The sequence below is a fragment of the Chiloscyllium plagiosum genome, unplaced genomic scaffold, assembly GCF_037043375.1.
Source record: "Chiloscyllium plagiosum isolate Xiang-an unplaced genomic scaffold, Cpla_swu_hap1 HiC_scaffold_13, whole genome shotgun sequence".
In the NCBI taxonomy this organism is placed as follows: domain Eukaryota; kingdom Metazoa; phylum Chordata; class Chondrichthyes; order Orectolobiformes; family Hemiscylliidae; genus Chiloscyllium; species Chiloscyllium plagiosum.
The window spans coordinates 84,331,499-84,345,535 of record NW_028270151.1 but is presented as its reverse complement, the minus strand read 5'-3'; the positions used below and the strand labels follow the sequence as shown (position 1 = coordinate 84,345,535).

Sequence of the window (14,037 nt, the reverse complement as noted above, 5' to 3'; positions counted from 1 at the left end):
ATGAGGAGAATGGATAGGATAAATAGTCAAGGTCTTTTCCCTGGGGTGGGGGGAGTCCAGAACTAGAGGGCATAGGTTTAGGGTGAGAGGGGAAAGGTTGAAAAAGGACCTGAGGGGCAACTCTATCGTGCAGTGGGTGGTGTGCGTATGGAATGAGCGCCAGAGGAAATGGTGGAGAATGGTACAATTACAATGTTTAAAAGGTATCTGGATGGGTATATGAATAGGAAGAGTTTGGGGGGATATGGGCCAAGTGCTGGCAAATGGGACTGGATTAGTTTAGGATATCTGGTCGGCATGGACGGGTTGAACCGAAGGATCTGTTGCCGTGCTGTACATGACTAGGAGATGCCAGTAAAACCAACACTGATCGTTATGAGAAGCTGTCTGTTACATTCATGGGAAGGAGATTGGCCATTGCTCTCAGTCCGGCTTACAGTCCGACCCACAGCAATATAATTAACTGGCTAATGCAATGTCCTAACAAACCACTCGGGGATGGAGAGACTACGCCCACTTCCGAGAAAGGAAAAGGAGATCGAAGGCATTGAGTCTGTGGGACACTGCAATAACACGGTCTGATCGGGGAAGTAGTTAGTAATTCACTACTGCGGCCTAGTGCCCAGAGCTAAACTCCCCAGGAGCCCATTGATCATTTTTTACTTTCTCGGGATATTGGAATCACTTAAAAGGCCAGCATTTCTTGCCCACCCCTAGTTGCCCCTTTAACTGAGGGATTGCTCAGCCACTTGACTAAGCGACTGGAGTCACTTGTAGGCCGGACCAGGTAAGGACGGCCGATTTCCTGATGTTAGTGAAAAAGGTGGGTTTTTATAAATGACAATAACATTTTGCAACATTTCAGAAATCAACCTCACAACTCCACCATGTTCAGAATTGTATTGACAGTGGAGAGCTTCAAACACACTGAGCCTGAGGCCTCCGCGCCCAGTGACAATCTCGCTCGGCCACTATCCTGACTCAGCGTCTGCTCACCCTGACCATGCCTGCTCACTCTGACTGTGTCTGACCCTGACAGTGTCAGCTCACTTTGACAATCTCACTGACTGTGACAGTATCCGTGACCCTGACAGTGCCTGACCCTGATGGTACCTGATCCTCACGTTCCAGAACGCCGGTCATATTTTTTCCTTTTGGTTTGAGCAAGCAGTGGTACCTGTCATGGGAGGGAGGCCAGATGTTGCTTCCGGAATGAAAATCTTGGGCTCCATGATGGTGCTGAGATATATTGATCTCGCTGCTGTTCTGCGCCACATTATAGCGGCCTCCGCTCCCCCCTGCAGTCAGTATGAACCTCACTTGTGTACAACTATAGGGCAGGAAGGTTGCAGAGTGGCCGCTATCCAAATGCAGCGTTCGTGCATATAGGAAACACTGAGCCTGAAATAGTAGGATGTACAGCTAACATGAGAGGGGTCAGCAGGTGCATCTGAAACAGGGGATTGTGACGGGGCTGTGCTTGTTTTTCGCAGATGTCCATTGAGAGCGCCATCCAGTCTGCACTCTCTCTGAGCAGGCAACCCTCGCCATGGCGTATCCCATGAGCCTCAGCAATGCCAGTGGCCAGCAGTGCACACAGGAGAGCCGTGAGGAGAATCTCTTCTTCTCGTCTTTCTACGGGGTGGTCTTTGTGCTGGCTTTCGTCGGCAATATCCTGGCCGTGTGGGTTTTCTCCTGCGACAAGAGCTCCAACACCACCACCAACATCTACCTAATGCACCTGGCGGTGGCTGACCTCTCCTACGTCCTTATCCTGCCCATGAGGATGGTCTACCACCTCAGCCAGAACCACTGGCCCTTCGGCGAGGTGCCCTGCCGCATCACCGGCTTCCTCTTCTATCTGAACATGTACGCCAGCATCATCTTCCTGACTGGCATCAGCGCAGACCGCTTCCTGGCCATTGTCTACCCGGTGAGGTCCATGCGCGTCAGGAAGCCCCTCTACGCCAACGTGGTCTGCATCGCCCTGTGGGTGGTCATCGTGGTGGGCGTGGCGCCGATGCTGGGCGCACCACAAACCCTTCAGGCGGGCAACGCCACCACCAAGTGCCTCCAGCTGTACCGGGAGAAGACCTCCAGTTTTGCCCTGGTGCCCCTGACGGTGGGCTTCGTGGTGCCCTTTGTGATCACGGTGACCTGCTACTTACTGATCATCCGCAGCCTCCGCAGGGGTAACCGCATCGAGAAGCACCTCAAAGACAAGGCCATCAAGATGATCATCCTGGTGCTCACCATCTTCCTCATCTGTTTTGTGCCCTACCACATCAATCGGTACGTCTACATCCTGTTTGCCAGCACCGCCCGCTCCAGCTGCCAGGACAGGAGGCTCATCGCCCTCAGTAATCGCATCACTTCCTGTCTGACCAGCCTCAATAGCTGCCTCGATCCCGTAGTCTACTTTTTTGTAGGGGAGAAGTTCCAGGAGCGGTTCTGTCACTTTGTCTGTGGCCACAGGAAGCGAGCACAGTCTGTAAGCCATGAGACCAAAACAAACGAGAGCTCGCTCAGCTGTAAGTCTGAGCTGTGAGCTCATCGAGAACCAACCATTTCACTGCAACTCATTGCTCTATATAGGCGCTGGTCCGTGTGAGTGACTGTGTGCGGGTGTGTGTGTGTGTCTGAGTGAGTTAGTGTGTGCGTCTGCCTTAGTATTTGAGTGAGTGTGAGTGTGAGAGTGTGATCGTATATGTGAGTGTGAATATGTGTGTGAGTGGATGTGAGAGTGTTTGAGTGTGTGTGTGAATGTGAGTGTGACTCTGTGTATGTGTGAGTGCAAGTGTGAGTCCGTAATATTGTCTGCGCAAGTGTGTGCGTTGTATGTGAGGCAGTGTGAGTGTGTGAGTGAGTGTGTGACTGGATGTGAGTGTGAGTGCCCATCTTTTTGTGTATCTGCTGAGTTGCCACAATTGACCTCAGCTACAGTACTCCAGTGAGATCTCAGCCAGTGCAGGCCAGTGAGATTTCAGCCAGTTCAAGCCAGTGAGATCGCAGCCAGTGCAGGCCAGTGAGATCTCAGCCAGTGCAGGCCAGTGAGATCTCTGCCAGTTCAAGCCAGTGAGATCGTAGCCAGTTCAAGCCAGTGAAATCTCAGCCAGTGCAGGCCAGTGAGATCTCAGCCAGTTCAAGCCAGTGAGATCTCAGCCAGTGCAGGCCAGTGAGACCTCAGCCAGTGCAGGCCAGCGAGACCTCAGCCAGTGCAGGCCAGTGAGACCTCAGCCGGTGCAGGCCAGTGAGACCTCAGCCAGTGCAGGCCAGTGAGACCTCAGCCAGTGCAGGCCAGTGAGACCTCAGCCAGTTCAAGCCAGTGAGATCTCAGCCAGTGCAGGCCAGTGAAACTCTGCCAGTTCAAGCCAGTGAGACCTCAGCCAGTGCAGGCCAGCGAGACCTCGGCCAGTGCAGACCAGCGAGACCTCAGCCAGTGCAGGCCAGTGAGACCTCAGCCAGTGCAGGCCAGTGAGACCTCAGCCAGTGCAGGCCAGTGAGACCTCAGCCAGTGCAGGCCAGCGAGACCTAAGCCAGTGCAGGCCAGTGAGACCTCAGCCAGTTCAAGCCAGTGAGATCTCAGCCAGTTCAAGCCAGTGAAATCTCAGCCAGTGCATGCCAGTGAAATCTCAGCTACATTATATGCCAGTGAGACCTCAGCCAGTGCAGCCTAGTGAGACCTCAGCCAGTGTATGCCGTGTTGATGACCTTTCCATTGGAACCCATCACAGACTGTGTCTCTGTCACCACCCCAACGCCTTCCTCTGACTCACTCACACTGTCTCGCTCTCTCCCATACACACACAACATGCACACATACACAGACAGACAGAAAGACACACACACACACCCTTTCAGCGAAACAGACGCACCATCCAAGGAGCCTTTAGCACCATTTAACCCTCCAGCAATGGTCTACAAAACTCCGGCACATCAGACCCACATCCCCCATTCCCTCCTGCAGCAGCGATAGCAGCAGGCACAGTCACAGTCATCACAGTGCTCTGACAGGCTGGTCAGCTCATTGTGCTGGTATTTAGTGGAGCTGTCGATTATCCTGCTCTTCCTCCCCATATTGTTTTATAATCTTGCCTTTCGCACATAGAGTCATAGAGATGTACAGCATAGAAATAGACCCTTCACTCCAACCCGTCCATGCCGACCAGATATCCCAACTCAATCTAGTCCCACCTGCCAGCACCCAGCCCATATCCCTCCAAACCCTTCCTATTCATATACCCATCCAGATGCTTTTTAAATGCGTAATTGTATCAGCCTCCACCACATCCTCTGGCAGCTCATTCCATACACGTACCACCCTCTGTGTGAAAATGTTGCCCCTTAGGTCTCTTTTATATCTTTCCCCTCTCACCCTAAACCTACGCCCTCTAGTTCTGGAATCCCCGACCCCAGGGAAAAGCCTTTGTCTATTTATCCTATCTATGCTCCTCATGATTTTGTAAACCTCTATAAGGTCACCCCTCAGCCTCCGATGCTCCAGGGAAAACAGCGCCAGCCTGTTCAGCCTCTCCCTGTAGCTCAAATCCTCCAACCCTGGCAACATCCTTGTAAATCTTTTCTGAACCCTTTCAAGTTTCACAACATCCTTCCGATAGGAGGGAGACTAGAATTGCACGCAATATTCCAACAGTGGCCTAACCAATGACCTGTACAGCCACAACATGATCTCCCAACTCCTGTACTCAGCACTCTGGCCAATAAAGGAAAGCATACCAAACGCCTTCTTCACTATCCTATCTACCTGCGACTCCACTTTCAAGGAGTCCAGTGCACTCCAGGGTCTCTTTGTTCAGCAACACTCCCTAGGACCTTACCATTGAGTGTATCAGTTTTGCCCTGATTTGCTTTTCCAAAATGCAGCACCTCATATTTATCGGAATTAAACTCCATCTGCCACTCCTCAGTCCATCTGATCAAGATCCTGTTGTAATCTGAGGTAACCTTCTTCGCTGTCCACTACACCTCCAATTTTGGTGTCAACTGTGAATTTACTAACTGTACCTCTTATGCTCGCATCCAAATCATTTATATGCATGATGAAAAGTAATTGATCCAGCACCGATCCTTGTGGCACTCCACTGGTCACAGGCCTCCAGTCTGAAAAACAACCCTCCACCACCACCCTCTGTCTTCTACCTTTGAGAAGTTCTGTATCCAAATGGCTAGTCCTCCCTGTATTCTGTGAGATCTAACCTTGCTAATCAGTCTCCCATGGGGAACCTTGTCGAACGCCTTACTGAAGTCCATATAGGTCACATCCACCGCTCTGCCCTCATCAATCCTCTTTGTTACTTCCTCAAAAAACTCAATCAAGTTTGTGAGACATGATTTCCCACGCACAAAGCCATGTTGACTATCCCGAATCTGTCCTTGCCTTTCCAAATACATGTACATCCTGTCCCTCAGGATTCCCTCTAACAACTTGCCCACCACCGATGTCAGGCTCACCGTCTATAGTTCCCTGGCTTTTCCTTGTCATTTTTCTTAAACAGTGGCACCGCATTAGCCAACCTCCAGTCTTCTGGCACCTCACCTGTGACTATCGATGATACAAATATCTCAGCAAGAGGCCCAGCAATCACTTCTCTAGCTTCCCACAGAGTTCTAGGGTACACCTGATCAAGTCCTGGGGATTTATCCACTTTTGTGCTTTTTAAGATATTCAGCACTTTCTCCTCTGTAATATGGACATTTTTCAAGATGTCACCATCTAATTCCCTACAGTCTATATCTTCCATGTCCTTTTCCACAGTAAACACTGATGCAAAAAACTCGTTTAGTATCTGCCCCATCTCCTGCGGCTCCACACAAAGGCCGTCTTGCTGATCTTTGAGGGGTCCTATTCTCTCCCTAGATACCCTTTTGTCCTTAATGTATTTGTAAAAACCCTTTGGATTCTCATTAACTCTATTTGCCAAAGCTATCTCATGTCCCCTTTTTGCCCTCCTGATTTCCCTCTTAAGTATACTCCTACTGCCTTTATACTCTTCTAAGGATTCACTCGATCTCTGCTGTCTATACCCGACATATGCTTCCTTTTTCTTAACCAAACCCTCAACTTCTTTAGTCATCCAGCATCCCCTATACCTACCAGCCTTTTCTCTCACCCTGACAGGAATATATTTTCTCTGGGCTCTCATTATCTAATTTCTGAAGGCTTCCCATTTCCCTGCGGACATCTGCCCCCAATCAGCTTTCGAAAGTTCTTGCCTAATACCGTCAAAATTGGCCTTTCTCCAAATTAGAACTTCAACTTTTAGATCTGGTCTATATTTTTCCATCACTATTTTAAATCTAATAGAATTATGGTCACTGGCCCCAAAGTGCTCCCCCACTGACACCTCAGTCACCTGCCCTGCCTTATTTCCCAAGAGTTGGTCAAGTTTTGCAGCTTCTCCGGTAGGTAATTCCCCTTTTTAAACGATATAATATCCTCAACAGGAAGAAGCCCTGTGTGGAAATATTACAGTCTCTCACTGCAAACATTTCATCAAATCTCCATTTTCACTCCACTTCACTCAATGTTCAGTCTGCGCTCCGACCTAGCCCACAGGAAACAATGCAGTACTGTTTACCCTCTGCACATCTGCACTGCTTTTAATAAAAACACCCTTCCACCCTGTCCCTGTGCCGCTGAATAGAGAAATACATTCCACAAGCCTTCATTCGCAGTCTCTGGCCCTCACCTGTGGTGACATTCAGTTGGAGTTTCAAAAACTGAGAGGAGATCTCGTTGAAACGTTGAGGATTCTTAAGGGGTTTGACAGGGTCAATGCTGAAAGGATACTTTCCCTCATGGGAGAGTCGAGAGGGCAGAGTCTCAGAGTAAAGGGGCATCAATTTAAGTCTGAGATGGGGAGGAATTTCTTTCAGAGTCTTTGGAAACCCTTGCTGCAAAGAGCTGTGGGGACAGTGTCCTTGTGCCTGTGTAAGGCTGAGATGGAGAGATTCTTGATCAATTTGGGAATGAAAGCTACGGGGAGAATGCAGGCAAGTAAACGTGAGGAATGTGGGATCAGTCTATCGAGTGGCACAAGGCTCGAGGGACCAAATGGCCTACTCCTGTTCCTATTTCTTACGACTTTGTTAACGATCCTAGTTCCTACTCGATTTGTGAATAATCCCTCCTGTAGACTGAGATACATGGAGCTTTATTTTAACTGGAGCCAATCAGTCAGTATTGATGCAGACTCAGTTTTGCTGCAAATATCCACGTGTTTTCTGTATGGATCATACTTCATTGCATAACACTATAATAAATAGCAGTTAGCTTTATATAAACATTATTCCGTGTTGGTGTGATTATTATCAGTGGGGTTTTGGTGGTTTCTCCTCAGTTTTGCCCTGGATTAGCAGACATTGATAATGGGGGTTGGGTGACCCCATGATCCTCATACGTTTTGGTTAAGTGACCATTCTGATTGAACAGGGCCGGAGGGGTGTGGTGGTGGTGGGAGGGTGAAGGTGTTTTGACTCAGTCTCGAAATGTTCTGCACTCAGATGGGCAGCTAAAATGCTAATGATCTGAATCCGAAAGCCAATCTGCTAGGCTTCCGTGGAATTACTGGCAGAAAACGGGGTCCCAGACAGTGACTCAGTGATTACAGTGAGGGCAGCAGCCTTCCCATCAAGCACAGTCTCAGACCTAATGCTGCTGTCCTGGAGCTATGTACACATGCACTTTAAAAGGAAGGCGAGTACTGCTCTTTCTTGGCTAATGTGCAGCATCATGCTCATGTCCCACAGTGTAAACCCCATGGTCACATACCCAGACCTCAGCCATTTAACAGGGTTACAGGGATAGGGGGGGGGTCTGGGTAGGGTGCTCTTCGGAGGGATGGGTGTGGACTAGATAGACAAATGGCCTGCTTCTACACAGTAGGGATTCTATGATTCTACATCACACACTCCAGTCTCAGTGTTACTCTCCCCATCACACAGTCGAGTCTCGTTGTAACTATCCATATTACACACTCCAGCCTCATTGTTACTCTGTGTATAACATACTATGGCCTCAATCTCATTCTCTATATAATTCGCATCAGCATCACTGTTACTGTCCGTCTAACACTTTCTAACCTCATTATTACTCCTTGTCTAACACACTCTCAGCTCAATATTGCTCTGTGACTAACACACTCCAACTGCATCGTTACTCTTTGCATAAAACAATGCAGCCTCATTGTTACTCCCTCTATAACACAATCCACCCTGATTGTTATTCTCTGAATAACATACTCCAGCCTCACGGTTACTCTCCATATCACAGCGTACGGTTTTAATATGTTTGGGAAAATTGCTGGCTGGGAGACTTTAGCAGTGCTCCCCACTCTGTTGTCCATCACATTTACAGTTATTCTGCATATGATCTCTGTCCAATATTTCCATCGATGGATTGTGTGACACACTTGTGACAATTAAAGACACTTTCACAAATTACACAATCCGTACCTTTTATGAGTGCTGCGGATTCCTCTAGCATTTTCAGAATAATGGAGCAAAAAAAAAAACAGTTGTGAGAAAGTTCCCTTCCATCTTTACCCGGACTAGAATCATCTGCCAACACACAGCAATGTCCCTGAGAGTGCAGTAACTGGGCCAGGAGATTGAGTGGGTTACACCAGAGTTACATGTAAATCTAAAGAAAGCATTGGATAGCAGCTAATGAAGCTCTTCCACCCTTGTCAATGAACCATGAATGGCAAAAACTCGCAAATGCATTTCCTTTCGGATCATTCCATGTTGGTAGTTAACCTTATCCCAAATTTAGGACTGACAGGAACAGGAATATCTTCACCAAGAGGGCAGTGAATCTTTGGGATTCTCTCTCCCTGAAAGAATGTGGAAGCTCAATCATTGGGATTGCTCAGTATCAATGGATTTCTGAGCATTAAAGAGATCAGGTGATATGATGGAAATTTGGACCGGCCAAGATCTACTTGAATGATAGAGCCGGCTTGAGGGGCAGAATGGCCTAGTCTCGGCCCTTTTACAAGCTGTGAGGCTTGATAAAGGGGGTTACCATGCGGCGAACAGGGGCTAGGGGTGTGAAAGCCTGCAACAGCAGGGGAAGGGGGGGGAGGGGGGGGGGAAGGTCAACCATAGCTGTGTCAGAGCTTGCCACCCTGTAATATCAGCCTGTGACCTCCTTCCACCCACCCTCAACATGCCACTCGGTATCCCAGTCCCAGTGCCCACCTTGAGTAGCTCTGTCCTTATTCCATTCGCCAGTCACTGTAAATCCATCAGGACGTATGTTACAATTGGATTTGGGATAGGAGCCGAAGTGAGGTGAGGACAACGGATCGGTCCCTGTCTCCTGTTTACTTTCCTTTCCCTCCCTTTGTCCAGCAGACCCAAGGGCCTGGTTGCGTGATATTGAGGTCAAGACCGCTTTTAACACTCGTTTTAACATACCTGCCCGCATTCTTGACAAAACCCAGGTCAGCCAGCGCGATGGAGCAAATCTCACAGCAGAAACAGTCCGGGTGCCAATTATTGTTCATCGCTTTGATGACACGGCCAATGATGAACTCCCCTGGGTGCAAAGAATGAAACAAAATGTAAGCTGAAATGAAGTGTCCCAGAACAGACCCAGAAGAAGATCCATTTGAAAGGAGGCTGGACAAATAATCCCCCATGTGATCATTTCCACCTTCTGCACGCTTGGAAATATCCAAGCCATTCCCTTGGATTTGAGTTGATTCATTATTGTTGCATGTACCGAGCTACAGTGAAAAGTTCTGTTTTGTGTGCAGTACAGGCAGATCATACCATACAAAATGCATAAGGGTAATAGTCCAGAGTGAGGAATACAATGCAGGGAAGGTGCACAAACAGTGAGATCAACATTAAATTTAAACTTTGAGCGTTCCACTCAGAAGTCTAATAACAGCGAGGAAGAAGCTGTTCTTGAATCTGTTGGTACGTGTGTTTAAGCTTTTGTAGGTTCTGCCTGACGGAAGAGGTTGGAAGAGATTCTAACCAGGGTGGGAGGGGTCTTTGATGATGTTGGCTGCCTTCCCCAGGGCAGTGAGAAGGGTAGATGGAGTCAGTGGGTGGGAGGCTGCCTTGTGTGATGGGCTGTACAACACTGTCATCTACAGAATGGGAATCTGATTTCTATGAGTTCTATCTGTTCCCCAAGACTCACTGAGCTGCTGATATTGGGCCAGATGCTTTAATGTTTCTTTGTGACACAGACTGGGATTGTATGACGAGCAGAATCAAATCACAGTGGAACATATCAACGCCTGACATTCATCAAAATGGTCGTTTTGCGCCCTGACAGGTGCAGTGAGTTAATTAAACTCTCCCCCCACTATAAAGGCTGGGACAGGGGGCATGAGGAGGTGTCACATCATAGGAAGGTAAAGTAACCCAGTAGTGATCGCCTGTTTCCACAATACGCTACCTTAAGAGACTGAAAGTATTTATGACATTGGATGAGCAAGGTTTGTTCTTTGGGAGTATTTGTAGTTTCACAGAGTTACAGAACAAGTTAGCTGGGACTGTCAACTGATTTGAAAAATGTGGTGCTGGAAAAATGTGGAGCAGGAGAATCGACGTTTCGGGCATCCACGGGATGAATGTACATTTCTCCAGCTTCCTCATTTCCCCTCCCGCCACCTTATCTCAGTCCCAACCCCCGGATTCAGCACCGCCTTCTTGACCTGCAATCTTCTTCCCGACCTCTCCGCCCCCACCCCCTCTCCGGCCTATCACCCTCACCTTAACCTCCTTCCACCTATCGCATTCCCAACGCCCCTTCTCCAAGTCCCTCCCCCCTACCTTTTATCTTAGCCTGCTTGGCACACCAGCCTCATTCCTGAGGAGGGGCTTATGCCCGAAACGTCGATTCTCCTGCTCCCCCTCGGATGCTGCCTGACCTGCTGCGCTTTTCCAGCACCACATTTTCCAACTTTGGTACTCCAGCATCTGCAGTCCTCACTTTCCCTTCACTGTCAATTCTTTCCATAGAATCCCTATAGTGTGGAAACAGGCCATTCGGCCCAACAAGTCCACACCAACTCTCCAAAGAGCATCCCACCCAGACGCATCCCCCTAACGCTATCCCTGCAGTCCCACATTTCCCATGGCTAATGTACACATCCCTGGAGACTACGGGGCAATTGAGCAGGGCCAATTCACCTAACCTGCACATCTTTGGATTGTGGGAGGAAACCGGGGCATTGGGGTAAACCTATGCAAACATGGGGAGAGCATGCAAACTCCACAGCCTGAGGCTGGAACGGAGTCCAAGTCCCGGGCACCGTGAGGCAGTCATGCTACCGTACCACCCTGTTCTGTCTGTTGTTTGTAAGTGTCCCCTTGAGCCAGTATAAATGCATGACTCTGAATCCTGCACACTATTATAATGGCTTCGTAGTTTATCATTTTTGTGGACTTGAATTTGAAGGATTAACACCTTGGACTTTTTTAAAATTGATGTCAGTGAAACATCAGTGGATTTCTTTTTAACAAGACACTTTTTTGCTAGCTGTATGTCTTGTGATATTTGCTCGTTATGACTGTCAGGTTGCAGAATGTGGTTTGGAGGTTGTTTGGAATAGCTGGTGACCTGTCTGTTCAAGAGAAAGAGTTGCCCAGCTCAACACTCCTGTTTCTAAACAATAAAAACACCCAACGTTAGTCTAGATTGTCCTCTTGAAGAGCAACAGGAAGACTTCTCAATACTGTGTTTCCTGAGCAAGCTGCATCTGCCAAGATCCCAGAGAGAACGACCATCGCTTGGCAACAGCAGTCTGCACATGCCAGAACATCAGACTGACAGCCATCTGAACATTTCAAACTTTGTCTTTTTTGTCTTATAGAACTCAGTCATTTTCAGCAAAAGGTTTTTTTTCCCCTGAGGAGTGAATCTTGCAGAGAAAATTCTGTTTTTCCCACTGGTGTGTGCTATATTGTGTATGTGTGAATCCACATGTGTTTTTAGGGAGGGAAACCATTTAAATTTTCCTTTTACAAACTGAATAATTAAACCAGTTTTATACATTCATTAAATAAGTTTTCTTTTATAATAAATTAATAAATTTGTGTTTATTAAAGAAACATTGTTGAGTAATCTTTTTAAGTCCAATATAGAGAAAGAATTTGCCAAATCAGAAACTGCTGGACAATTGCATTGTGACCTGAGGACTAGTGAGATTAGAGAGAGACAGGGTGCTCCTCTGTCTCACTCGCCGCTGGGATCTTCCTTTGTTTGGGTGACTCAGTGACAAAGCAGCGAATCCACTGGTCCACTTACCAATGTGTAACTCAGAAAAGGAGTCAGATTAACAATGTCAAATAGTCATTTTGATAAAGTAGATGGAAGTGGGGATGCCAATGATTAAAGAGATACATACACACACAAACACATACATGGAAGCACATTTATTGATGTGTCCTACACATGTATGCACACACGTCATTGCATTTGCATGTTCATACAACTTCACTTGCACCACACAAACATGGTTAAGAACACGTAGCAGGCCTGACAAGGCACACGGCAGGACAAAAACACTTGTGTGCACACATGCACAGAAACACATGTGCACATGCATATGTAAAATCCTGCATGTGCATATTTTACACATACACCTAAAGCCCAAATATGTACACACACAGAAATGCAAACACACACACAAAGATACAATGCTTGCTCCCACCCAGACCTGCAGAAACACACGCACATGCAAACAAAGACACGGTCACAGGCACACGCATACACACACAGGTAGGCACAGCAAACATGCTCACACATGCAAACACACAGACGTGCACACAGAGAGACACGCACAGAAACACAGACACATACACACAGAGACACATGCACACACAGACACACACACAGCTAAGTGGCTCGAGCATTTGAAATGCCTCTATAGTTTATTCTTACCGCATTGTCCACAGCATGGTGCAAACAACATCTGGAAGTCATGTTCACAATACTTCCTACCTTCAAACTGAGAGAGAGAAGATCAGGTTCAACACAGGTTAAATCAGGCAACTCACTGCCACAGAACACACAGAGCCCAGTGAGATCCTGCAGTTGTATATTTACACAGAGCTGAGGGTGTGACTGTACTACTTACAGCACCTTGCTGGATTCATTGCCCCAAAGGGAGGGCCGGGTGAGGATAGCTCCTGCTGATGAGGTTGAGGGCCACTAGTGGAGCTGGAAGAGAGAGGGTCTGTGGGGGATACAGGGTCATGGAGAAAGAAGGTCTGTGTTAGGGAGTTTACAAAGGGGTGCAGAATTGGGGCTGGTTCTGTCAAGAGATCAATGCAGAGTCTGTGTCTTCACCAGAGTAAGTTACATTGAAGGTCAGTCTATCAGACGGAAACATTTGCAGGATAGAGTCTGAACATGTGTGTATAAGAGAAGGTGTATGTGTCAGAGGATGTGTGTGTGAAAATGTTTGTGCATATGTGTGTGTGTATGCATGAGTGTGTGTGCGTGTATGTGAACATGTATATGTGAGTGAGAGCGTGAACATGACTGCATGTGTGTGTGTCAATGCAAGTGTGTGTATGCAAATATTTGTGTGTGTTTGCAAGTGTGTGTATGTGCAACTGCAAGTGTGTGTGTATAAGTGCAAGTCTGAGAGATTTGGGAGTGTGTGTGTACGTCTGTGTCTGAGTGTGAGTGTGCATGAGCACATTTACTGATGTGTCCTACACATGTATGCACACACGTCATTACATTTGCATGTTCATACAACTTCACTTGCACCACACAAACATGGTTAAGAACATGTACCAGGCCTGACAAGGCACACGGCAGGACAAAAACACTTGTGTGCACACATGCACAGAAACACGTGTGCACATGCATATGCAAAATCCTGCATGTGCATATACACTCGCACCTAAAGCCCAAATATGTACACACACAGAAATGCAAACACACACACAAAGATACAATGCTTGCTCCCACACAGACCTGTGTGAAAGTGTGTGTGTGTGCATGTGTGCACAAGTGTGAGAGTACGTGTGTGTATGAGT

At 47.6% G+C, this 14,037-nt stretch overlaps 2 protein-coding genes across 3 annotated transcripts in view; one reads left to right on the top strand and one right to left on the bottom strand.

Moving 5' to 3' along the window:
• Positions 1–7,310, top strand: part of LOC122555715 (uracil nucleotide/cysteinyl leukotriene receptor-like) — a 56,941-nt gene extending 49,631 nt beyond the window's left edge. Inside the window, exon 2 of the mRNA XM_043701763.2 lies at positions 1,494–7,310. Coding sequence (XP_043557698.1) covers positions 1,550–2,548 — 999 coding nt within the window. The 5' untranslated portion in view covers positions 1,494–1,549 and the 3' untranslated portion in view covers positions 2,549–7,310. The remainder of the gene's footprint in view (positions 1–1,493) is intronic.
• The window catches only part of LOC122555716 (LIM and senescent cell antigen-like-containing domain protein 2), a 223,146-nt gene that overhangs the window by 99,744 nt on the left and 109,365 nt on the right, over positions 1–14,037 (bottom strand). For both annotated transcript variants that reach the window (XM_043701764.2, XM_087993861.1), the window contains exons 3-4: positions 12,929–12,995; positions 9,442–9,562 (exon numbers count right to left, since the gene is read on the bottom strand). In XM_043701764.2, the coding sequence (XP_043557699.1) occupies positions 9,442–9,562; positions 12,929–12,995 (188 nt within the window). The remainder of the gene's footprint in view (positions 1–9,441; positions 9,563–12,928; positions 12,996–14,037) is intronic.